Source organism: Dendropsophus ebraccatus, chromosome 14 (genome assembly GCF_027789765.1).
Source record: "Dendropsophus ebraccatus isolate aDenEbr1 chromosome 14, aDenEbr1.pat, whole genome shotgun sequence".
Taxonomy (NCBI): domain Eukaryota; kingdom Metazoa; phylum Chordata; class Amphibia; order Anura; family Hylidae; genus Dendropsophus; species Dendropsophus ebraccatus.
In genome coordinates, this window is record NC_091467.1 from 10,293,301 (window position 1) to 10,318,388 (window position 25,088).

Genomic DNA, 25,088 nt, shown 5'->3' on the forward strand with positions numbered 1-25,088 from the left:
CGGATCCGCTACGGATCCGGTAAGTGTGACCGTACCAGCTGCAGATGAACAATCATTAATTGGAACACAAACACCGGCCCTCCGGAACCTTTGGACCCAGATCGTGACGTCACGACGAGTCAAGGTCCGCCGGTCCTAGCCAATCAGAGAAGCGAGGGCGGGGCCCTACGTCGGCGCGCTTCCCACTACGATAGGCTATACCGCTTGTCATTCAAACAAGCCAGACGCCGGGGCTCTCAGTCAGATGACACAAGCCCCGCCCTCTTTTTACCTTATATGGCTTAGAGCGGGTTATTCTTAAAGGGACCTCACCAACACGCCTTCTTTTCGGCTGCTGCTCCCCCCGGGTTCGGTGTTCGGTCTCCTCGCTCTTCATCATGTCTGATAAGCTGCACTACAAAGTCGGTAAGCGGCGTATCTCTTGTCATAGACAATCCATTCATTGCATTTTGCTGTCCCATTGATTGCGTTTGCCTGCCAGGCTGGTGGAACTACAACTCCCAGCAGGCACGTGACGTCCAGATTGCATCATTCGCAGGGAATTGCTATCCAGGTGTCATTGGTGCATGCTGGGAGTTGTAGTTCTACAACACAATCTAGACTGGTAGTCTCTCGCTAGTTGTGACACTATATAGTTGCACATGCTGGGAGTTGTAGTTCCACAGTACAGTGTAGACTCATCTCTCCAGCTGTTGTGACATTATAAATTGCATGCTGGGAGTTGTAGTTCCACAGTAGCTGGAGAGACCACTAGTCCTAGATTATGTTACGGAACTACAACTCCCAGCATCTTCAGTGACACCTGGACTGCCTCATTTCTTGTGACTTGCCCCGCTGACTGCAAATACCACCAAATTATGTGATCTAGATATCATGTGCATGCTGGGAGTTGTAGTCCCTCAACACAATATAGACTAGTGGTCTCTCCAGTTACTGTAGAACTACATTTCCCAGCATGCAAAGTGTCACAACAGCTGGAGAGAGCAGTCTAGATTGTATTGTGGAACTACAACTCCCAGCATGCACATGACCTCTAGACTGCATCACTTGCAGGGATTTGCCCCGCTGACTGCCAATCCCAACAATTGATGCGACCTAAGTGGCATTGGAGCTTGCTGGGAGTTGTAGTTCCACAACACAATCTAGTCTAGTGGTCTGTCTAGCCCTTGTGACTCTGCAGTTAACATGCTGGGAGTTGTAGTTCCACAACAATCTAGTCCAGTGGTGTCTCCAGCTGTTGTGGCACTACATTTAGCATGCTGGGAGTTGTAGTTCCTCAGCAGCTGTGTAATACTTTGTGCCGGTGTGATCACTGTATCCTAATGGTATTGGGGTCTGTGATGCTGCGTTTACACGAAGCGATATTTCACCCAATCGATCGTTTAACGAGTTTGAAGCAACGATTTGGTTTTTATAGCGATCAGCGTTTAGACGGAGAAAAGTTATTCCGATCGTTTTTAAGATCGCTTAAGCCCAACTCGCTCATAGGGCGAATCGGTGAACGACTGTTTACACGAAGCGATCTGCAAATTTTTAGTGTACGACCAGCGACAATTTGAGAACACGCTGAACAGTTTTTCGCTCGTCGCTTGATCGTTGGCTGTGTTTACACGAGCTGATTATCGCGAAAATGCGATCAATAATCATTCCATGTAAACGCAGCCTTATTGTTAGTTTTGCTGGTGCAGTCTCCTCTATTGTTTGCATTATATACAGACAGCTGCAGCATCCCAGGAATACACTGTAATCACTATGACAAAGCCCTGGCCTCCGGAGCTGTAATCATGGCTCTGCACTGCTTCATGTGCACACCACGCTGCCGCCTGACCAGCTCAGCACACAGCAGCCCCCTGGGACTTGTAGTTTCTCAGTAGATGCAGCTGGCGGTTTACCTCAGGCCGTGAGACTTCAATTCCCAGCATGCATTGCAAAGCACATGCTGTAATAGGAGCTGTCAGCCGCCCGGGAGCGGATCTCACAACCTGCTGCCGCCTCTTATACAAGAGATTAGGTTTATGTAAGCTAGATATATAACCGTGCCTGGATTACCGCACAGGGGTGTCTAGTCTGACGTGTAATCTTGTTTAGTCTGTGCATGTCGGCGGAATGAATGGAATCTACGCTGCACAAATAATTAAATTCTTCCAAATCAACTGATGCCGGAGATTTGTAATTTACCTCTATTAAAAAATCTCCAGGCTTCAAATACTTATTAGCTGCTGTATGTCCTGCAGGGAGTGATGTATTCTCTCCAGTCTGACACGGTGCTCTCTGCTGCCCCCTGTCCAGAGCAGGAGAGGTTTTCTATGGGGATTTGCTGCTGCTTTGGACAGTTCCTGACATGGACAGAGGTGGCAGCACAGAGCACTGTCAGACTGGGAAGAAAACAACACTTCCTGCAGGACATACAGTAGCTGATAAGTACTGGAAGACTTAGTGTTTTTTTTTTTTTTTTTAAGTAAAAATAATTTATAAATCTCTGGCACCAGTTGATTTGAAATATATATATATTTTTTTCTGACCCCTTTTAAGAGGAATGGGGAACCTTAACCCTCCACTGGACTTGCTAAGAGCCCTGATGGTGTCCTGTGGTGTACGGCATGGGATCCTTTACACTTTGCAGGATGAGGTCTCCATGGATTAGACTTGTTTTTCCAGCAAATCCCACAGATGCTCGATCACATAGACGTCAGGGGAATTTGGAAACCTAGTCAACAAAGTAAGACCGTGGTCACATGACTGTGCCTTCCAGGACGCCTATATGTCAGAATACATCATATACATCACAATGAGATGCTGCTGCCGCCCTGTGGGGGAGATTTATCCAACATGGTGTAAAGTGAAACTGGCTCAGTTGCCCCTAGCAACCAATCAGATTCCACCTTTCATTTTCCAAAGAGTCTGTGAGGAATGAGAGGTGGAATCTGATTGGTTGCTAGGGGCAACTGAGCCAGTCTCACTTTACACCATGTTGGATAAATCTCCCCCTGTGTGTTCTGTCTAGGGATGAGTGCAACCTGAACTCTGGTTGAGTTTTCGCAGCTATGCAAACGTCCGTAAATACGAACGAGTAATCGTCTTCCCCCTTCTTTGCTGATATGTGAAAAATATGGCTGTCTTCAACACTTATCAGCTGCTGTATGTCCTGCAGGAAGTGGTGTATTCTTTCTAGTCTGACACAGTGCTCTCTGCTGCCACCTCTGTCCAGAACAGTAGCAGTAACAGTGACCCTCCAGCTGTTCTAAGACTACAACTCCCATCATGCCCTGACAGCTGAGGAATACTTCATTCTAGACTGGCGGCCCCAATGTGCGTAGAAGCTGACTCTCTTGCTCTGGCTTATTGCCCTGCCATGTTCAGTCTGCAGCTTTCTCTGCCCCAGGCTGTTGACTCAGCTCTTGTTCATGTGAACGATATGAGACAGGCTGAGAAGCCTCTTTAACCTCTTCTTGTTCTGACTGTATAAAGAGAAGCTAATACCACAACCTCTCTCTCTTCATTAGCCGATATCTCCCTGGCCGAATGGGGTCGTAAAGCGATTGAAATTGCCGAAAATGAGATGCCCGGGCTGATGAAGATGAGGGAAATGCATTCCGAGACCAAGCCTTTGAAGGGGGCCAGGATCGCGGGATGCCTGCACATGACTTTGCAGACGGCTGTCCTGATCGAGACCCTGACAGCGCTGGGAGCCGAGGTATGTCACCTGGGGCTTTCCAGAGAATGTCCGGCACTTGATTACTGGTGGCTGAAGAAGTTGGATGCGGCCCTAGGGAGTCCTGGAAAACATGGATACAGTGTAGAGTTCTTGTAAGCCAATGTGCTCCGGGTTGTTACATAGAGCCGGGAGAAGCACTTGACTAAGTGCTTCACTCTGATCTTCATATTGTTTCAGGAGATCTATAGATGTACAATGGAAACGTGTCATTCAGCATAAGAATTAGTGGTGGGCGGTCTGACCACCCAGACCCTGACTGAATAACCGCACCTGTCCACTGTTCTGAGGTGACGGTGCCCATTAAGGTGCCACTTTGTATTAATGTTTGCGGTTTTCTCTGTATAGGTGCAGTGGTCCAGCTGTAACATCTTCTCAACTCAAGACCACGCTGCTGCAGCCATTGCCAAAACTGGTGTGCCAGGTGAGCCAACTCATAGCCTGGTAAGGGGTGGTGATGCACATTAACTTAAAGGGAATCTGTAATCTCCCGTGCCCTACCGAAGGTGCTGGCCGTCCCCTAGTGAGCATGGTGACTTTTGGTCATTTTCTGTGCAGTGGATTTTACACAATCTCAGGTCTCCTACTGTACTGAAGAGAAAAAGAGGAGGTTTGTGCCACACTCTGGCCGCCTCTCCACTCCTTCCTCCTCCCTCTTCTTCATGAATAATCAATGCTGCCCGGCCTCCTGCTCACTCAGCTGTCAGTGTCTCTGATTGCAGATCAGTCCTCTGTTTCTTTCAGACAAACTGCCTACACTCAGATGTAGTTATATCTCTGATCCCAAATGTGTATGGGCTGTGGTCTAGGGGTAACTCACCTGTCTAGTGACCTGCCAGCAGTTCATTCTCTGGTTCAAATCCCCTGATGGAAATGAAATAGAGGTCTTCATTATTATTATTTTTTTTTCGCATTATTGAATAATTTTTAAGGCTATGTTCACACAGTGTTTTGCAACCAGGAGTGGATTGAAAACACAGACTATGTTCACACACACTAATGAAATTGAGTGGATGACAAATAACAGGCATTGTTTTAAAACAACGGCTGTTAAATGGCAGCTATCCACTAAATTTCCATCAGGGGATTTGAACCAAAGAATGAACTGCTGGCAGGTATCTAGACAGGTGAATGACACCTAGACCACAGCCCCAACACTTTTGGGTTCAGAGATTCAGCTACATCTGAGTGTTTCTTTCAGAAAAAACCTGCCTACAGAGAACTGATCTGCAATCAGAGACACTGGGTGACAGCTGAGCGAGCAGGAGGCTGGGCAGCATTGATTATTCATGGAGGAGTGGAAAGGCGTCCAGAGTGCGACACAAACAACTCCCCTTTTGACTCCATTACAGTAGGAGATCTGAGATTCTCCGTGCAGTCGATTATGCACAAATTGCCCAAAGGTACCATGCTCACTAGGGGACTTCCAGCTGACCTGGGAGCTGACAGATTCCCTTTAAAGGGGGTTATCCATGATTAACCCCTTCCAGACCAAGGATGTAACTGTACGTCCTTGGTCGGATAGGGGTATTCAGAGCGGGGCCGCGCTGCGATCCTGGGTGTTATTACCCCAGGACAGCGGCTGTTAGTGGGCGCAGTCCTATCGCCATGACTGCTAATGAGCTGTTTAGATGCAGCTGTTATGGCTGTAGGCTGCATCTAAAAATACAAAATTACTCTCACCGGTAATTCACTTTCCACGAATCCTTCATGACAGCACCATGATTGGAGGATGCTCCGGTCGTCTCTATAGGGACAGGAACACAGACAAGTTTAAAAGGCCCCTCCCTAGGCACACCCCCAGTGATTCTAAATTATAAGTAGAGGTGCACCCAATTTCCTTCAACCCATCCATCGGGCGGGAATTAATGTGGTGCTGTCATGAAGGATTCGTGGAAAGTGAATTACCGGTGAGAGTAATTTTGTATTTCCACAGCATGCTCCTTCATGACAGCACCATAATTGGAGACCTACCATATTAGTAGTCTCAGGGAGGGACAACTGCTTGTAGGACTTTTCTGCCGAATGCACAGTCCTGATCTGCCGCGACGTTCAGTCGGTAATGTTTAATGAACGTATTTATGCTTGACCACGTAGCTGCTTTGCATATTTGGTCAGGTGATGCGTCCGCTTTTTCTGCCCAGGAAGAGGAGACCCCACGTGTTGAGTGAGCTTTGATGCCAGGTGGAGCAGGTTTATTTTGTGCTCTATAGCCCTCTGCTATTGCCTGTTTTATCCACCTGGCTATTGTATCCTTGGATACCTTCTTCCCCCTATTCTTACCCTGGTATTGTACAAATAGATTACCTCAATACAACCAGATCATGGAGAATTGATGATAGTGTATTATGACCCTTCTCACGTCTAAACAGTGAAATTTCCTTTCCTTGTGATTAGCTGGAGTGCTACAAAAAGACGGGAGTATAATATCCTGATTTCTGTGAAAATCAGTATTTACCTTGGGAGTAAATGTGTAGTCATGTCTTAGTACTATCCTGTCCTCTAAAATTTTTAGGAATGGTTCTCTAGAGGATAGAGCCTGGATTTCTCCGACCCTTCTAGCTGTAGTGATGGCGACTAAGAAGGCAGCCTTGATGGAGAGCAACTTTATGGATATTTCCTCTAAAGGCTCAAAGGGATCTTCTGTCAGAGCTACTAAGACCGTGTTGAGATCCCAGGAAGGAAACTGTTTCCTAGGGGCAGGTCTAATCCGAGATACTGCCTTGACGAATCTGCTAATCAGTTTGTTCTCCATCAAGGAAGTCTCAAAAAAACTAGATAAAGCCGAAACTTGTACTTTTAATGTACTAAGACTGAGACCCTTATCTAGGCCTTCTTGAAGAAAGTCTAGAATAGCTGGTACATCCGGACTTTCCAAGTCAGGAATTTTCGGGTTATACCAGTTCACAAGAAAGTTATCCAATATCTTTTGTATATAGCTGAGGTAGAACCTTTTCTACTAAGTAGAAGGGTAGATATTACTTTATCAGACAGGCCCTTACGTACTAGTATCTCCCTTTCAGGAGCCATGCAGCTAACTTTAGTTTTTCTACCCCTGGATAGACTACTGGGCCCTGGAGTAGGAGATCCTTCCTCACTGGAAGAGACAGAGGACCCTCTACTGCCATTTCCTCCAACATTGGGAACCAATTTCTCTTTGACCAAAGAGGGGCTACTAGGATCACCGTGGTCCGACTTTCCCTGATTTTTCTCAGTACTAGAGGAATTATCGGGAAGGGAGGGAAGGCATAAGCTAGATTCATGTTCCATGGAACCGACAGAGTCCAGCATCCAAGGACTGTCTACCCGGCTGAGAGAACAAAAGACCTCTACTTTCTTGTTTTTTTGAGATGCGAAAAGGTCCACCTGAGGTAACCCCCATTTCTGAACTAGCATCTGAAATACTTCCTGATTCAGGGACCATTCCCCTGGTAGTATTTGCTGGCGACTTAAATAGTCTGCCTTTACATTGTATATGCCTCTTAGATGGACTGCTGTAATAGATAAGACATTGTTTTCCGCCCAGGTGAAGATGTTGTCTGCTACCCTCTGAAGGTGAAGGGACTTTGTGCCTCCCTGGTGACGTAGATAAGCTACGGTTGTCATATTGTCCGAGAGTATCTTGACGTGCTGATCCTTTAGAGAGTCTTGAAAGTGTTGGAGTGCTAGCCAGGCCCCTAGAAGCTCTCTTAGGTTTGAGGAGCAAACTGAAATCTCCTGTGACCACTCGCCCTGGGCATAAAGTCCTAGACACTGAGCTCCCCAGCCTGAGCCGCTGGCGTCTACTGTGACCGCCACCACGGGTTCCTGAACCCATAGAACTCCTGCCTGTAAATTTTTGGGACAGAGCCACCAGGAAAGGGACTCCTTTACCTTCTGCCCTACCAGAACTTTCTTGTCTAATGACCTGGGATTCCTGTCCCAGGATGATAGAATCCGATTTTGGAGTATTCTCGAGTGGGCCTGACTCAGGCTACGCAGGTTATGGAGGTCATAAGGCCCAGTATCCTCATGCACTGTCTGAGGGAAGCCCTGTCTTTGGCTCTGAATTCGGAGAATTCCTGTAGGATGCGAGTCTGTTTCTCCACAGGTAGAAAAGAGGTCTGTAGCTGAGAATCTAGTAACACCCCCAAAAATACCTTCTGTCTGGTTGGAACTAGTTCTGACTTCGGAAAATTTATTATCCAACCCGGCTGAGTAATTAGCTTAATTACTGAGCTGAGTTGAGACAGGAGGTTTTCTTTTGACTGGGCTACCAGAAGGAAGTCGTCTAAATAAGGAAATAGACAAATTCCTTCTTTCCTGAGATGGGCTACCATCTGCCCATCTCTATCACCAGCTTCGTAAATATCCTCGGAGCTGAGGATATCCCGAAGGGGAGACAACAAAATTGGAAGTGGCGCACCACTCCCTGCCAGAGAACCGCAAATCTGAGATATTTGTGATATCTGGGGTGTATTGGGACGTGGTAGTAGGCATCCTTCAGGTCTATTGAGACCACGAAGGAGCCCGACGGGATCAGGGAAATGATCGTCTTTATCGTTTCCATCTTGAAACGGCGGTAGACAATCCATTTGTTCAGAAACTTTAAATTGATTATTGTTCTGTACGTTCCGTTCGGTTTTTTTACTAAGAAGAGGCTGGAGTAATAACCCTGCCTCTCCTCTGGAACTGGAACTGGCACCACCGCCCCTAGGGAAATCATATCCTCTACCCCCTTGAGGATTAGATTGTTTTGGTTTATAGATCCCGCATCTGTAATGAGAAACCTGGTCGGAGGGAGGCTGCTGAATTCTATCTTGTAGCCAACCTGAACAATGCTCAGGGCCCAGGGGTTTGAGGTGATGTTCTGCCAGTCCTGGGCAAACTGGAGGAGCCTTCCCCCGACCAGGGATCCGTCATTGTTTTGTGGAGGTGGACTGATTTGTGTTGGGGTTGAGAAGGAATCCTCTCCCTCTACCTCCCCCTTTGGGGTAACTCCACCTTCCCGTTTTTCCCTTCCCCCTATAGTCTTTAGGGGAAAAACGGGTTTTCCGAAAGGGTTGTTTCTTCCCTTTGGATTCGTCTGGTAAATCCTTCTTTTTATCTGCTGCCTTATCCAGGATTTTGTCTAATTCTGCACCAAATACATACTCTCCTTAAAGGGAATAGAGCATAGCTTGTTTTTGGACCATGTGTCACCAGACCATTATCTTAACCAGAGGGTCCTACGGACTGAATTTGATAAGGTAGCTATCTTCGCACCAGACCGAATAGACTCGGCCGAGGCGTCGGCCAAAAACCCGGTGGCCATCTTTAATAAAGGCAGAGTGCCCACAATTTTTTCTCTAGGGGTTTTGTTGGATAATAGGACCTCAAGCTGGTTTAACCAGACTGACATGGCCCTAGCTATTGATGTGGCTGCAATATTTGTTTTAGTTATATAGGAGGTGGCTTCCCAGATTTTTTTAAGTAAGGAGTCACCCTTCCTATCCATTGGGTCTCTCAATTGACTGGAGTCCTCAAAGGGGATAGAGGTCCTTTTGGCTACTTTAGCTACTTGGACGTCTATCTTAGGGATCTCATCCCAGATATTTGTTTCTGTTTTACCAAACATAAGGCGATTCTTAATCTCTTTAGAGACAGAAAACCTTTTCTCAGTTTGTTCCCATTCCTCCAACACCAAATCCTTCAGGTTTGCATTAATGGGAAAAACCGTCTGTTTTTTTCGCCTTCAGGCCCCCAAACATTTCATCCACTACTGAACTTTCCTGAGTAGTCTCTTCCAAGTTCATGGTCTCTCTAACCGCTTTAATTAGGGTTTCAATGTCAAGAGGAGTCAAAGAAGTATTTTTTAACGGCCACAGGAGTATGAAAAATGTTCTCAACCTCCTCTTCATCATCATTATCAGGCCTCTCTCCCTCCTCCAGCTCTATATCAGAGGTCACATGTACAGCGTCATCAGAGCTGGACGAGGAAGTAGAGATCTGTCTAATCCTCTTCCTAGGAACAGGATCTTTTTTAGGTTTAGAGCCAGAACTAGAGGGATTAACCCCCCCATCTCCTCCTTTACAATAGATCTGATGTCCTCCATAAGGGACTGTTTCTCATCTCTTAATACATTAGAGATACAGGAGGGACACAGTTGTTTGTTATAAGATAGCTCTAATGCGATGCTGCACATAACACATCTTTTTCTGGCTGACTCTCTCCTTGGGGTCTCCAGCTCTCCCTAAAAAAAAAACCAGAGGAGGAGACCTAATTACCCCCAGGCTAAGTCCACACAAGTCACATTTTGTGGGTAAGTACCCTACTCACTGCCGGCATCCCGGACTCCGGATTGCGGACTTGCTCCATAGCTGCAGGGGGAGAGACAGAGCAGACCTTGCAGCTGAACTTTATGGAGTTCTCCCGCGCGTGCCACCGTGCCGAACGCCGATTCCGGAAGTGTCGCGGAGAAGCCGCGGCGTCACTTCCGGTGACGTCACCAAGATGGCCGCCCCCACCGGAACGCGCGCGATCTTGCGTGGAGACTCCTGCCTCTCCGGAGTAGCGGAGGCATGGATACTCGGGAGGCCTCTGCCAGAGGGGCACCGAGCACCGGATGGCAAGGGAGGAAGGAGGCCCCACAGACCCCGATCGACCCGCTCACCAGGAGGCTTAAAGGGACCCCGCCGCCGCAGACCGCCTTGGTAAGACTTCCGTAAAAACGAAGTTGCTGTCCTCTCTGTAGGGACAGGAAGCACTGGGGGTGTGCCTAGGGAGGGGCCTTTTAAACTTGTCTGTGTTCCTGTCCCTATAGAGACGACCGGAGCATCCTCCAATCATGGTGCTGTCATGAAGGAGCATGCTGTGGAAAGCTATTTATCCCTCTCCATGGTGGTTTAGTGGGCAGATCTGTTCAACTTGCCGGGCCTCAGCGTCGGAATGACTCATATCCCAGCTTGGTAATCTACTGATCTGGTCTGCAGCAAACCAGACCAACAGAGCACCGATCTAATGGATTGGTGCTCTGTAATATACGCAGCATTGATCTCAAAGGGAGATCTATGCTGTGTATATAGAAGTTCCCCAGGGGACTTCTAATTACTGTGTAAAAGAATTTACATTTTCATAAAAAATCCCTTCTCCTGATAAAAATTTAAATCGCCCCCCTTTCCCATTTTATAAATAAACCTATTTTGTATCGCTGCGAGTGTAATTGCCCGAACTATTAAAAAAAATAAAAACATAGCTACTTTTTTGCAGAAAACAGCTTCCCCCCCCCCCCCATGTCCAGACCTTAAAAAAACGCAGCCTTATGGTTCTGGACTTGGAAAGGCTTTTATAAAGCCCATATTAACAGAGGTTCCTGATCACTCAGCACTTGGTTTAGTCAAGGTATTAGTTTGTCAAATGTTGCTGTCCCCTTAAAAAAAAACAAAAAAAAAAACATTGTAATACAGAGCCAGGAGAAGCGCTGTGCTGAGCGCTTCACTCCTTCATTAGCATTGTTGGAGAAGGAATCCATAGATAATTATAAAACCTGAGCCGGGGAGTGAAGTGCTCTTTAGGCTATATCTATTGATCAGTGGGGGTCCTGTATCCCAACCAATTAAAAATTCTCAAAGATTTTATATAGTATATAGTGACAGTAACTCTTCAAAGGATACCTGTCATCCTAACAAGACTTCTGCTATGTCAGTCTCTTATAGGGATAGATATTAATCTAGGGTTTAGGTGGGGATCCATAATATCCTGTATTAATGAAACATTCTGGTCTGTTACAGTCTATGCCTGGAAAGGAGAGACGGATGAAGAATACATCTGGTGTATTGAGCAGACCCTGTTCTTTGCTGATGGCAAACCCCTAAACATGATCCTCGATGATGGTGGAGATCTTACCAACCTGGTTCACACCAAGCACCCAGAGTTACTGAAAGGTGAGGACCCCATCAGCCTTCTGTAGGCGCTGCTCGTACTGGTGTTGTGACAGTGTAGGTTACTCTGTTACCACCAGGGGGCAGTGTTACACAGGCTGTGCAATAGAATGTGCTGAAATAACCTGCATGTGCTCTAGCTGGGAACCCTACTTAATAGTGTTTTGTGTGTGTGTTTTTTTTTTTTTTTTTTTTTTTTTTTTTCTATAGTTAACCTTAAAAAAAACACAAGAAACCCCCAATTCTTGATGATTATTATTTAGGGTGGTTATACACTTATAACTTAAAATAAAATGTTAGGAACTGTCTACAGCAGGAGAGATTTTCTGTGGGGATTTTCTACAGATCTGGACAGTTCCTGACATGGACAAATTTATTAAATATAATATTGGTTTTTATTTTTCAGGCATTAAAGGAATTTCTGAAGAGACAACAACTGGTGTTCACAACCTGTACAAAATGAAGAGCGAGGGGACCCTGAAGGTTCCTGCCATCAATGTCAATGACTCTGTAACCAAGGCAAGTACTTATTTTTATATATATATATATATATATATATATAATTATAATTTCTAAACCCTTTGGTGAGGTTAAGGTTCCTTAACCCCTAGATGACCTAGGGCGTACCTGTATGCCTTGAGTGACTGTCCCCAGATGACCCTGGGCGTACAGGTGCGTCCTGTGTTATGAAGCGCGCTCCGGTGCGAAGCTTGCTTCATAGCAGGTGGGGGCTGGCTGCAATCAGTAGCCGGGCCCTCTCTGTTAATGGCAGGCTGCACCGATCCTGCCACAGCCTGTCATTAACCCCTTAAAGTCACCTGTCACTTTGAGACCCTCGCAGTCAGACCGCTGGAGGTCTCTTACCTTCCTCAGTGCGGTCCGATCGGCAATCTACTCATTGAGTCTGCCACAGCCAGGCTCAATGAGCAGAGCGCCTATTACACTGATCAATGCTATGGCATAGAAGTGAACTGTGAATGCAATATAATGATGGCATGTAATAGTCCCCCAAGGGGACTTAAAATGTGTAGTAAAAAAGTAAATGTTTTAAAAATACCCCAAAGCCCCTCCCCCAATAAGTTAAAATCACCCCCTATCCCATAATATAAATAAAACGTATAAAAATTATATACTGTAGCGTGCATAATTGTCTGGTCTATTAAAAGATAACTATTGCCACCCCGTACGGTGAACGAGAGATCATGGTGCAAAAGACAAAAGCAAAAAAAAAAAAAAAAAAAAAAACTTGAACATTAGAAAATCTGTGTAAACCTGCATGGTTGTGTTCAGACTGTCCTATAGAATAATTGTATCATGTCGCTTTTACCATATAGTGCATTACATAGACACAGGAACCCCCCGGGAGGAGGGAAAAAGTGAACGTGCAAAAATGAATATTGGGGCCGTCCGCTGGGTCACTTTGAGCTTGGTCCTCAAAGGGTTAACCTCTTAAGGACATAGGACGTACGTCCTATGTCCTCATTAGCACTTCAAAGCGGGGCCGCGCGGCGGCCCCGCTTTGAAGTGCCGCGATCCCGGGTGCCGCGTGTAGCCCGGGACCGCCGCTATTAGCGGGCACGGTCCGATCGCCGTGCCCGCTAATTAGCTAATCGGAGGCAGCTGTCAAAGTTGACAGCTGCCTCCGATTACCGGAGGCAACGTTTCCCTGGTGTCTAGTGGGGGAGATCGCTCCTCCGGGACCTTGTCCCGGAGGAGCGATCTCCGTTACTGATGCCGGCCGGGGACGCGTCCAAGATGGCGCCGTCCTCGGCTCGGCACTCGTTTGTTTCCGGCTGCAGCAGCCGAAAGCAAACGAGTGCCGATCTCATGGATCTCTGCAGCATATCTATGCTGCAGAGATCTCTATGAGAGATCAAAGTGTATATACTAGAAGTCCCCCAGGGGGGCTTCTAGTATATGTGTAAAAAAAAAAAAAAAACGTGTTGTTAATAGTAAAAAGCCCCCTCCCCTAATAAAAGTCTGAATCACCCCCCTTTTCCCAGGTTTTAAATAAAAGTAAACAAATAAATAAATAAATAAACATGTTTGGTATCGCCGCGTGCGTAATCGCCCGAACTATTAATTAATCACATTCCTGATCTCGTACGGTAAACGGCGTCAGCGCAAAAAAAATCCCAAAGTGCAAAATTGCGCATTTTTGGTCGCATCAAATCCAGAAAAAATGTAATAAAAAGCGATCAAAAAGTCGTATATGCGCAATCAAGGTACCGATAGAAAGATCACATCATGGCGCAAAAAATGACACCTCGCACAGCCCCATAGACCAAAGGATAAAAGCGCTATAAGCCTGGGAATGGAGCGATTTTAAGGAATGTATATTGGTTAACAACGGTTTGAATTTTTTACAGGCCATCAGATACAATATAAGTTATACATGTTACATATCGTTTTAATCGTAACGACTTGAGGAACATATACAACAAGTCAGTTTTACCCCAGGGCGAATGGCGTAAAAACACATTTCCCCCAAATAAAAGAAATGCGTTTTTTTTTTCAATTTCACCACACTTTGAATTTTTTTCTGGTTTCGCAGTGTACTTTATGCAAAAATTCAGCCTGTAATTGCAAAGTACAATTAGTGACGCAAGAAATAAGGGCTCATGTGGGTTTCTAGGTGGAAAAATGCAAGTGCTATGACCTTTTAAACACAAGGAGGAAAAACCGAAAACGTAAAAACGAAAATGGGCCATGTCCTTAAAGGGTTAAATCTATTGGTCCACAATGTTGCACAGTGACATTATAGGATTTTCCTTGCACCATAGACGTGTCCTCTATAATATCTATATTCTTTCTTTCTCTTTACAGAGTAAATTTGATAACCTGTACGGCTGCAGAGAGTCGCTGATCGATGGCATTAAGCGCGCCACCGATGTTATGATCGCGGGGAAGGTTGCGGTGGTTGCGGGGTATGGAGATGTTGGGAAGGGCTGTGCTCAGGCACTGAGAGCCTTTGGGGCGAGAGTCATCATCACAGAGATCGACCCCATCAATGCTCTGCAGGCGGCTATGGAAGGTGCGGAGACTTTAGAGACTGACTATTTAAAGCGGACCTTCTGATATAGTGACGTGACTGGTTTAGTTTGGAATCTGAGGGTTATCCAGGAGCGACAAGCAAACCCCGAGCGTGCAGTATCTGATTACCGCTGGCTGGAGAAGTTGGATGCAGCCCTAGGGAGTCCAGGAATACATGGATACAACCTATGGCTGTATCATGCTCCTCAGCCAGTCTTAGGGCGGCATCCAACTTCTACAGTCTTTGTTAAACAAATGCTGCACGCTCTGGTTTGGACAAACCTGGGCATGTTGGAGATTCGCTCATCGCTATCTAGGGTTAGGAAAATGCAGCTTCTTTCTTTAAAGAAAATGGTGCCCCCCTGTCCTCAGGTTGTGTGTGGTATTACAGCTTGGCTCCATTCACTGCACTGGAACTGACCTGCAATAGACAAACTGAGGAGAAGAGTCTCACTGTCTAGATCCTAAGCCTGGATAACCCCTTTAAGTTCAATCTTCACTACTTCTCCTTTTAGCCACAGGATCGCAGGGGATCCGACCCCTGGGGATCTCTAGGATGGCACCTGACTCCTTTGTTTTAAATGGAGTTATGGGCTGGCGCCCCCACTCTATTCATTCTCTAAGGAGCTGCCGGTGATATGAATACAGCGCTCTATATCTGGTGGCTCCATACAGAATAAATGGGGCGGATAGTTTTCATGCAGACCTTTGGCTCCATTAAAAGTAAAGGGGTTGGGGGTCTGAACCTACCTGTGACCTCCTGTGGATTGGGGGCAAGTAAACCCCTTTTTAACAGTGTAACTTTTATTTAAATGTTTAGAATTTTCAATAGTACGAGTGATTATAAGAAAACTCTCTAGTTTCCTGCTGTACTAAAAAAAAAAACTGGAGAGGGGAGGGGTCAAGGGGGATGAGTGAGCACAGGGAGGAGAAAAGGCAGCCCTGCACAGTACATCATCCTGCAATCTTCTCGAACCAAGTTCCCAGACCAGCACTGACCTTTCTGACCTGTGAATCCAGCGTTTATGTGCCCAGTCTCCAAACTGCACAGCTGCTTGTCTGCTCTCCCTGCTCACTCATCCCCCTCAGCCCCTACACGCTCCATAAGTAATTATTGACTCAGCAAATCAGTCTTCACTTTTCCACAGATAAGATGGGAGGGGGGGGGGGGGTGAAAAACAGCTTTTTGAGTACAGTTTTTTTTTTTTTTTGCCTAATAAAACCTATTACAGAGTTTCGCTTGTACTACTGATTTCTGAAAAAAAATTAAATGACAGCTACACTTTAAGGTAATAAACATTCTGCTCAAAGTTAGGAGATTTAAAAGTTCTGTAATACTGAGCTTTAACTTGGATGGGGAGGATAGATGTTAATGGCCGCGCTGCCATGGACGTTAATGGACGTGCTGCCAATGACTGATCAGACTTGTCTGTGTCTCGTCAGGTTACGAGGTTACCACAATGGACGAAGCTTGTAAAGAAGGGAACATATTTGTCACCACCACAGGATGCACCGACATTGTGGGGGGAACGTAAGGACAGATCTTCAGCTTCTTGTTGTCTTCTCTTCGGGGCTGTGGCTATAATCATTTTGGGCTGTTCCATTCCGTTCTATGGGGGTGGGGGGTCACTGCCCACCCGTCATCTCTCGCCCTCCATCGCCTGCCTCCATACTAACTTCCCGCTTTCATCCCTCAGACACTTTGAGCATATGAAAGACGACTCCATTGTCTGTAACATCGGCCACTTTGACTGTGAACTTGATGTGAAATGGTTGAATGATAACGCTGTGAAGAAGGTCAACATCAAACCCCAGGTACTCAATGGTATATAGTGCGCCATATGCCTTAATGGGGGCCTAATGGGAACCATACGCTGATGTGTCAGGACACGTCTGTTGTAGAAGTGTACGGAGACATAAGGCTTGTCTGATCGCTTGTGGGGCTGTAAACCCCTTTATTATGCTTTTTTTTTTTTTTTTTTTTTTTTTTTTTTTTTTTCTTTTGACTGGTGTTAAAGTTATAGATTTGTAAATTACTTACCATATATGTTGTAGTCTTAAGTTCAGTACTTATCAGCTGCTGTATGTCCTGCAGGAAGTGGTGTATTCTGTATCCAGTCTGACACAGTGCTCTCTGCTGCCACCTCTGTCCATGTCAGGAGAGGTTTTCTATGGGGATTTGCTGCTGCTCTGAACAGTTCCTGACATGGACAGAGGTGGCAGCAGAGAGCACTGTGTCAGACTGGATACAGAATACACCACTTCCTGCAGGACATACAGCAGCTGATAAGTACTGGAAGACTGGAGATTTTTGCATAGAAGTAATTTACAAATCTAAATAACTTTCTGACACTGATTTTAAAAGAACAACATTTTTTGCAGGACAACCCCTTTAAGAACTTTGTGGTGCATATTTTAACACTTTCTATTTTACATGATGAAATCCAGACATCTTGCAGTTTTCAGTCTCGCCACTAGGACTAATAATAATCTGACACTTCCTTTTGTGAGCACTTTTCAGCAGTCTCCTACTTATCATACACAGTGACACCAACATGCATAGAAGACAGGACCAGGTCACACACGATAGGTGATTGTTAGAGCTTAGCCTAGTCATTGTCTGCACAGGTCACAGAGCATGCCTAGAAACTTTTCCCATTGCAGTCAGCAGGGTCCTCTCCAGTCTGTTGTACCCATGTTCGTTGGGATGGTGTGGACCACCTATTCGTACTATAATCAGAGATTTTGGCTCATGGTTTTTCTGGAACGTTTAGGCCAAATCAGAGTCTGAAACTGATAAGAATTATGATGCAAGTCAGGGTTTTTTTTATTTTGTTTTTTTTTTCCTGGCGCATTTACTATAGTAAAACTCCCCATAAGGTTATATTGATGTCATTACCTGAGGTTACCCGGCTGGAGAACACTCCTTATGGGTCGGGAGTCCCACTGGCTTAACCCCTCGTATATTAGAAAAAAAGATCCTATTATGGAGAACATTCTAGAAGGTTGTAGTGTCTGCACCTGACTTGTTTCCCCCCCCCCCCCCCACAAAAGTTCATGAACCGATCATTTTTGCCAATTTCTAAAAAAATAAAATGAAACTAAAAAAAATCTCAATCCGTTCAGTGTTTCGGTGCCATAACCTTGTCGGATATAGATGGATTGTTTCTGCTTGGCGTACGTAGCCGCTTGCTTCACCTAGTTTACAGCTAAAATTCAAAGAAACTTAAGTGAAAACAAGACGCCCCCAAAGTTCAGATAAAGTGTAAAGAAATTTTAAAGTGGTCCTATTTGTTCCATTTTGTATTAATGTAGACCTCTTAAAGGGGGTACTCCAGCAAAAATAATTTTCTTTGAAATCAACTGGTGTCAGAAAGTTATACAGTTGTAATTTACTTCTATTTAAAAAAAATAAAATCTCCAATCTTGCAGTACTTATCTGTTGTATGTCCTGCAGGAAGTGGTGTATTCTCCCCAGTCTGACACACTGCTCTCTGCTGCCTCCTCTCTCCATGTCAGGAACTGTCCAGAGCAGCAGCAAATCCCCATAGAAAACCTCTCCTGCTCTGGACAGATCCTGACATGGACAGAGGTGGCAGCAGAGAGCACTGTCAGACTTTAGACCACAAGCACAGAACCCCTGAGTGAACTTTGGACTAACTTCTAACCACATTTGTCATCAGGTGGACAGATACCTCTTGAAGAACGGGCGACACATTATTCTCCTGGCTGAGGGGCGGTTGGTGAACCTCGGATGTGCTATGGGTCACCCCAGCTTTGTGATGAGTAACTCCTTTACTAACCAGGTCATGGCTCAGATCGAACTTTGGACCAACACTGACAAGTATCCTGTAGGAGTATATTTCCTGCCCAAGAAGGTAAGTCCGGTGGTTTCCTACACTACTGTGCTGGCCGTCAGCGTCAGCCAAGTGTTCCTCACAATGACTGCTCGGCACGGCTGAATGTTCATGTATTGCGTTTGGGGAGGGGTAAGCCGCAGCCACACTGCTCTGGCACAGACTTATCCCTCCAAGAACAACCGAGTCGGCTGGTGAAGAACTGTTAAGCCCTGAGTAGTCTTCCCATTGACATATATTTTATTTTAGAGAGTCAGGTTTGTCCAACTTTAGGCTTACATGGTGGTGGTCTGATGTTGCTGTTTGTCGGATGTTATGTGCATATGTTTTTTTTTTTTTTTTTTTATAAATCCTATGAATAAATGGATATGTATTAAAGGGGAACTCTGGAGGAAACTTGTTTTCAAATCAACTAGTATCAAGTTATACAGATTTTGTAAATTCTATTCTTCCAGTACTTTATCAGCTGCTGTATGTCCTGCAGGAAGTGGTGTATTCGCTCCAGTCTGACACAGTGCTCTCTGCTGCCACCTCTGTCCATGTCAGGAGCTTTCCAGAGCAGCAGCAAATCCCCATAGAAAACCTCTCCTGCTCTGGACAGTTCCTGATATTGACAGAGGTGGCAGCAGAGAGCACTGTCAGACTGGAGCGAATACACCACTTGCTGCAGGACATACAACAGCTGATAAGTACTAAGTACTGGAAAACTGAAGATGAATAGAAAGTTTATATAATTTTAGAAGACTTGTAAATTTCTGCCACCAGTTGATTTGATTAAAAAAAAAAAGTTTTCCCCACTGAAGTACCCTTTTAAGTGTGAAACATATCCTTACATACTGTGCATATTCTTAAAGTCCAAATCTCCATTGCCTGACGTCCTGTCTTCTTGCTTGTGCAGCTTGATGAAGCCGTGGCCGCTGCTCATCTCGACAAGTTGGGAGTAAAATTGACGAAACTTTCTGACAAACAAGCCAAGTACCTCGGTCTGGACAAGGAGGGCCCCTTCAAGCCGGATCATTACAGATACTAAGAGCTGATCCAAAGAGCAAGACCTTCCAGCACCCGTATCACCGCTGACGTCTTTGGCCGTTGTTAAAGTGGCTGCTTGAACCCCTGGAGCGCTGTGATACGCCTCCCCTGCCGTGTATGAACACTTGTACCTCCATGTGCCTGCGCCCCCCCCCCCCCCCCCCCGGGCTATCTGCACAATAATGGAGTCCTGTAATGTCTGGAGATTTGAGGCATTAAGTTGTATAAAAACGATATTGTTTCTACCTCTTGTGTGCGTTTCTTCATATCGAGCTCTAGGAAGCAATAGGACAGGCAGAACGTTAAGCAGACTCTGCATGTAAATTCAGCCACTTCTCAGTGTGCACAGGCGCTAAGAGCTAGGGTGTGTTTTTTTTTTTTTTTTTTTTTTTTCTTTTTTTTTCCCAGGAGCAGGTGTACTTTGTAATGCTGCCTTTCAATCTACCATAAAATGAATGGCAATGGAAACTAGATCAGTTTGCCCCCTGTTATAACACGGTCTATTTTGGGTGAATCAAGTAAAATGAGAGAATCCGACCTCAGCTCAACCCCATTGTATTTGTGCATCAGGTTGTATTTTGTTCAGTCAATTATCGACACACGACTCATTGCTGCGCATGCGCGGCGGGAGCTTAGCTCTACTCAGTAGGTATATCCATGGACACAATGCATTCCATCATATGATACAGATGCTCACGTGATTGGCACACCTGATGCCATATTCTTAGCATAGCAGCCAACAGGTGTGCGCAACTTATGATCTGCGCATCAGGTGGTTCAGCACCTGATCGAGTGACTACCATGATCCGGAAGTTTTCTGCCATCCGGTGGCGTCACTGCGACTGTAGACCATAGTGTAGTATGATTGAGCTACATTTAGCATCTGTGACCGGCCTCCCCTCACTGCCCAGAGGGAAGACATGCGTGGTTAACCCCATAGGCGCCGCGGTCGTTGCGACTGCAGCGTCTATGGGGAGATTCTCCGATTGATCAGGTGGCAGGAAGAGGCTGCAGCACGTCAAAACGTCATGTGTACCGCTAATAACATCAGCTTGTGCCGCAAAAAAAAAACCTTGCATAACATGATCAGGATCGTGATCAAGGTGTCACATGTCCCTCAGAAATGGTACCGATGGAAACTTCAACTTGCCGGAGTCGGTGGAATCACTCCACTATAAGGAGTCGGTGGAATCACTCCACTATAAGGAGTCGGTGGAATCACTCCACTATAAGGAGTCGGTGGAATCACTCCACTATAAGGAGTCGGTGGAATCACTCCACTATAAGGAGTCGGTGGAATCACTCCACTATAAGGAGTCGGTGGAATCACTCCACTATAAGGAGTCGGTGGAATCACTCCACTATAAGGAGTCGGTGGAATCAGGGGCGGATTAACATTACCATAGGCCCCGGGCTGATCACCAAGCCTGGGCCTCTCCACCCCACTGTAACTATGGCAGCACTACCCTGGTGTTCATAGTTCAGTATAGATAATGTCATGATGTCCTGATTTGTGCAAAATTGCCATAAAAAATACTGTTTTTTTTTGCAAATCATGGCAGAAGTGTAGTCAGGAGACAGTACACCACTGAAAGTATAAGTTTTTTTGGGTGGTCATGGGCCCCCCAGGAGCTCAGGGCCCCGGGCTGCCTCCAGAAACGCCCCTATTCTAATCCACTACTGCAAGGAATCACTCCACTATAAGGACTCCATGGAATTACTCAACTAAAAACATGCAATATTCTCCTATTCCTGATGGAAAGAAACTGGAGATCTCGCCGAATATCTGCATGAAATATGGAATAACTGTCAGACTTCATGAAACAACAAACCTGATATATAACGCTGTGAAATAGTATTTGCCTTGATTTCTTCTATATTGGCTCCTTCCTCACATTTACCTGTTTTAGATCAGAGATGGCAAATCTGTGGTCCTCCAGCTATTGCAAAACATCTGTCCAGGCATGATGGGAGTTGTAGTTCTGCAACAGCTGGAGGGCCACAGGTTACCCTTCTCAGGGCTGTCTTAAATGGGTACTCTATAACTGGTTTCTGAAAGATGTATAGATTTGTAATTTACTTCTATTTAAAAATCTCCAGTCTTCCAGTACTTATCAGTTGCTGTATGTCCTGCAGGAAGTGGTGTATTCTTTCCAGTCTGACACAGTGCTCTCTGCTGCCACCTCTGCCCATGTCTGGAACTGTCCAGAGCAGCAGCAAATCCCCATAGAAAACTTCCCCTGCTCTGCACAGTTCCTGACATGGACAGAGGTGGCAGCAGAGAGCAGTGTGTCAGACTGGAAAGAATACACCACTTACTGCAGGGCATACAGCAGCTGATAAGTACTGGAAGACTGGAGATTTTTAAATTTAAGTAAATTGCAAATCTATATAACTTTCTGAAACCGGTTCATTTGAAAGAAAATATGGGCCCCTAGGCAGAGCTGTGAACTGTCCCCCCCACTTACCAACCCCCCCCCAATCTTGCAACTCCTTTTACCTTCCCAGCCATATTCCAAAGCCACCCTTCTCCTTACCCTGGACTGCCCCTAGCCAAGAAAAACTGCACATTAGACACAGACAACTACACAGGACTTGCCCGCTCGCTTTCCTGCAGAGCTCTAGACCAGGGGTAGGGAACCTACGGCCCTCCAGCTGTTCCAAAACTACAATTCCCATCATGCCTGAACAGCCAAAGCTTTAGCTCCAGGCATGATATGAATTGTAGTTTGGAGGGGGGAAGGTTCCCCATCCCTGCTCTAGGCTGTACTATATTGAGACCCCACCCGGCCTATGCACATTATGATGATACAATGGTACGGTGGATGGGTCAGACGCTTCTTGTCGCAGGGATTTGTGAAGCGCAGCCTCCAGTAGGAGCGTCAGGGGTGGGGGTGGGGTGGATGAGGAAGACAGGTCCCTGCGGTGCGGGCCGGGGCCGCATTCTTACAAGAGAGAATGACACTGACAGACAGAGGAGTGAATTGCTTATCCCTGCTTTGTCTGTCAGTATTTTACAGTCAGTTCAGAGCACAGAGGGGCCCCCTATGGGTACTATTACGTGAAGTGATTACCAGCCCTACTTGGCCAATAACCAGCTGTTCCAGCCAATAATCGTTTGGTGTAATAGCTCATGCAGAAAGGCAACGATAACGATAGCAGCGGTCTGCCGGCCATTGCTCCGTGTAATAGGAGCGGCAGCACCAGACCGCTGCTGTTTTCCATGCGCAATCTTTATCTGCTCCACGATCTTTAGCTGCTCCTCGCGTCCCCCCCCCCACTCCTCCCACTCCATAATAGCATCTAATACGGCCCTAAGAGTGATGGCCCCCCCGGGCAGCCGCCTACCCTCCTGCCCAATGAGAAAGACCACCCTGCCCCTTCCCTGTTTTAGATGATCTGAGTAATTTTAATATGAGCAGCGACAATGGAAATAACACAAGATACAGCTGAAGGTAAAGATTTATTATTAACCAATTGTTAAAGGGGAACTCCGGTTAAATAAGGTTTAACCGCAGCCTGAATTCCAGAGAGGATGAAGTACATGTGTGCCAGCCAATGTATATTCAGCACAGTATTAGCAGTGCCTGCCAGATGTGGAGAGGAGGAAGATGGTGATGCCAGATGCGGAGAGGAGGGTGCCAGGTATGGTAAGATGGTGATGCCAGATGTTATAGATGGTAATGCCAGATGGTAGATGATGCCAGTTGTTAGGTTGATGGTAAAGATGGTAATACTGCAAGATGTTTCAAATGTGCCAGATGGTAATTCTAGATGGTGATGCCAGATGGTAATTCTAGATGGTAATGCCAGATGTTGAAGATGTTCCTATAAACCTGTATGGAGCAGAGAGACACCAAACAATGAAGCAAAAACGTGACGGATACTTTATACTTCTATTACAGCTCACATCTCATGGCTCTGATGAAGAAATGAATAATTTCCTACAGAATATTCTGGGACTAGAACTGAATAAAATGTAAAAAATCTTTACAAATTCTAACAATACAGTAATGGCCGATAGGTGGAGGCAACCAGCCATAACTATAGAGGGTCCATTTCTGGGCACTCCATACAGTCTCCACCGCACTACTAATTCCTGTCACTATAAGGTCTATGGTGTATAGCAGCTTCTCGGACGTTGGCCCTTGTCAAACAATGGCCTTAAAGTGCAAACAAGTAACACTGTGTGTAACTGTAGGACAATAAGTCCCTTTTACATGGGCTGATTATTGGCAAGGATTGTTGCTAAAATATACGTCCAATAATCGGCAGACGTAAAGGTTTCAGCGATCAGACGAGGAGCGGGAAAACGGCCACTCAGCGGCTGATCACATCTCTTGTGTGGGTGGTAAAATCTATTGCTGAGCAGTAAAGGCCCTATTCCACGGAAGTATTGTCGGCCGTATCCTGCCGATATCAGCCGTTGCGGCCGATAATCGTCCCGTGGAATTGACAGCAATGATCAGCCGACATCGTTGATGTTGGCTGATCGTTGCAGTCGTTTGTTTTTCAACATGTTGAAAAGCAAACGACTGATACAGCAACAATCTGCTGCCGTCGCTCCGTGGAATAGTGCCTAGTCCGTGCCGGGTGGGGGGTGGTGGTGACGGAGCGGCCGGGAGAAGGAGCAGGATGGGCAGGCAGGCTGGTTCCCTCCCCCCATGCAGTGCGAGGTCTGGGGTGCGAGGCAGGGGGTGAGAGGCCGGAAGCTCACAGCTGCAGCCCCGCGGTCCCGGATCTTCTCTCCTGCTCGGCGGCACTCACGTGATGTGACGTCATCGCCGAGCAGGAGAGAAGATCCGGGACCGCGGGGCTGCAGCTGTGAGCTTCTGGCCTCTGTCAGACTGTGTGTGCCGGAAGCTCAACACCTGCCCCGCACCCCGGACCCCGGACCTCGGCGCTGCATGGGGGGAGGGAACCAGCCTGCCTGCCCATCTTGCTCCTGGCTGCCCCGTCTCCCCCCCAGCCTCTCCCCCCTGCCCCACAGCGTCTGCCCGCCCCCCGGCCCCCCTGCATCCTCAGCTGCTCCCCTGCTGGGGGGCAGCCTCTCCCCCTACCCCCAGCCTCTAGATCTACCTTGATAAAATTTTGCACTTGGTAATAAACATATAGCAAAAATCCATAAATAGCTTTAAAAAAAAAAAAAAAGAGCAATAAATATATAAAAAAAAATTAAATCAATAAAAATACTATAGCATAATCTAGACGGGCGGAGGTTTTTACAGCTGAGGACTTTTTATAGTCCTAATTTCCATTGCCTGACGTCCTGTCTTCTTGCTTGTGCAGCTTGATGAAGCCGTGGCCGCTGCTCATCTCGACAGGTTGGGAGTAAAATTGACGAAACTTTCTGGCAAACAAGCGAAGTACCTCCGTCTGGACAAGGAGGGCCCCTTCAAGCCGGATCATTACAGATACTAAGAGCTGATCCAAAGAGCAAGACCTTCCAGCACCCATATACCCGTATCACCGCTGACGCCTTTGGCCGTTGTTAAAGTGGCTGCTTATACCCCGGGAGCGCTGTGATACGCCTCCCCTGCCGTGTATGAACACTGTAC

General features: G+C 46.3%; 1 protein-coding gene across 2 annotated transcripts; it reads left to right on the plus strand.

Moving 5' to 3' along the window:
* The first annotated feature begins 297 nt into the window (after positions 1 to 297).
* On the plus strand, positions 298 to 25,088 carry AHCY (adenosylhomocysteinase). Of its 2 annotated transcripts, none has more exons than XM_069952429.1 (10): positions 298 to 405; positions 3,504 to 3,694; positions 4,061 to 4,136; positions 11,462 to 11,614; positions 12,018 to 12,130; positions 14,438 to 14,645; positions 16,088 to 16,175; positions 16,342 to 16,459; positions 18,328 to 18,522; positions 24,820 to 25,088. In XM_069952429.1, exons 1-10 carry the CDS (start codon positions 378 to 380, stop codon positions 24,949 to 24,951), a joined length of 1,302 nt encoding a protein of 433 aa, XP_069808530.1. In that variant the 5' UTR covers positions 298 to 377; the 3' UTR covers positions 24,952 to 25,088. The 2 variants fall into 2 exon arrangements, with proteins under 2 accessions (XP_069808530.1, XP_069808528.1); XM_069952427.1 differs by lacking the exon at positions 24,820 to 25,088 and adding an exon at positions 19,400 to 19,573.

Bases quoted from the DNA above. Each gene is read 5' to 3' on its own strand.
- AHCY (XM_069952429.1), top strand. From the start codon at position 378: ATGTCTGATAAGCTGCACTACAAAGTCG. The intron at 11,615-12,017 runs GTGAGGACCCCA...TTTATTTTTCAG, and splicing joins GCACCCAGAGTTACTGAAAG to GCATTAAAGGAATTTCTGAA. The intron at 18,523-24,819 runs GTAAGTCCGGTG...TTGCTTGTGCAG, and splicing joins TATATTTCCTGCCCAAGAAG to CTTGATGAAGCCGTGGCCGC.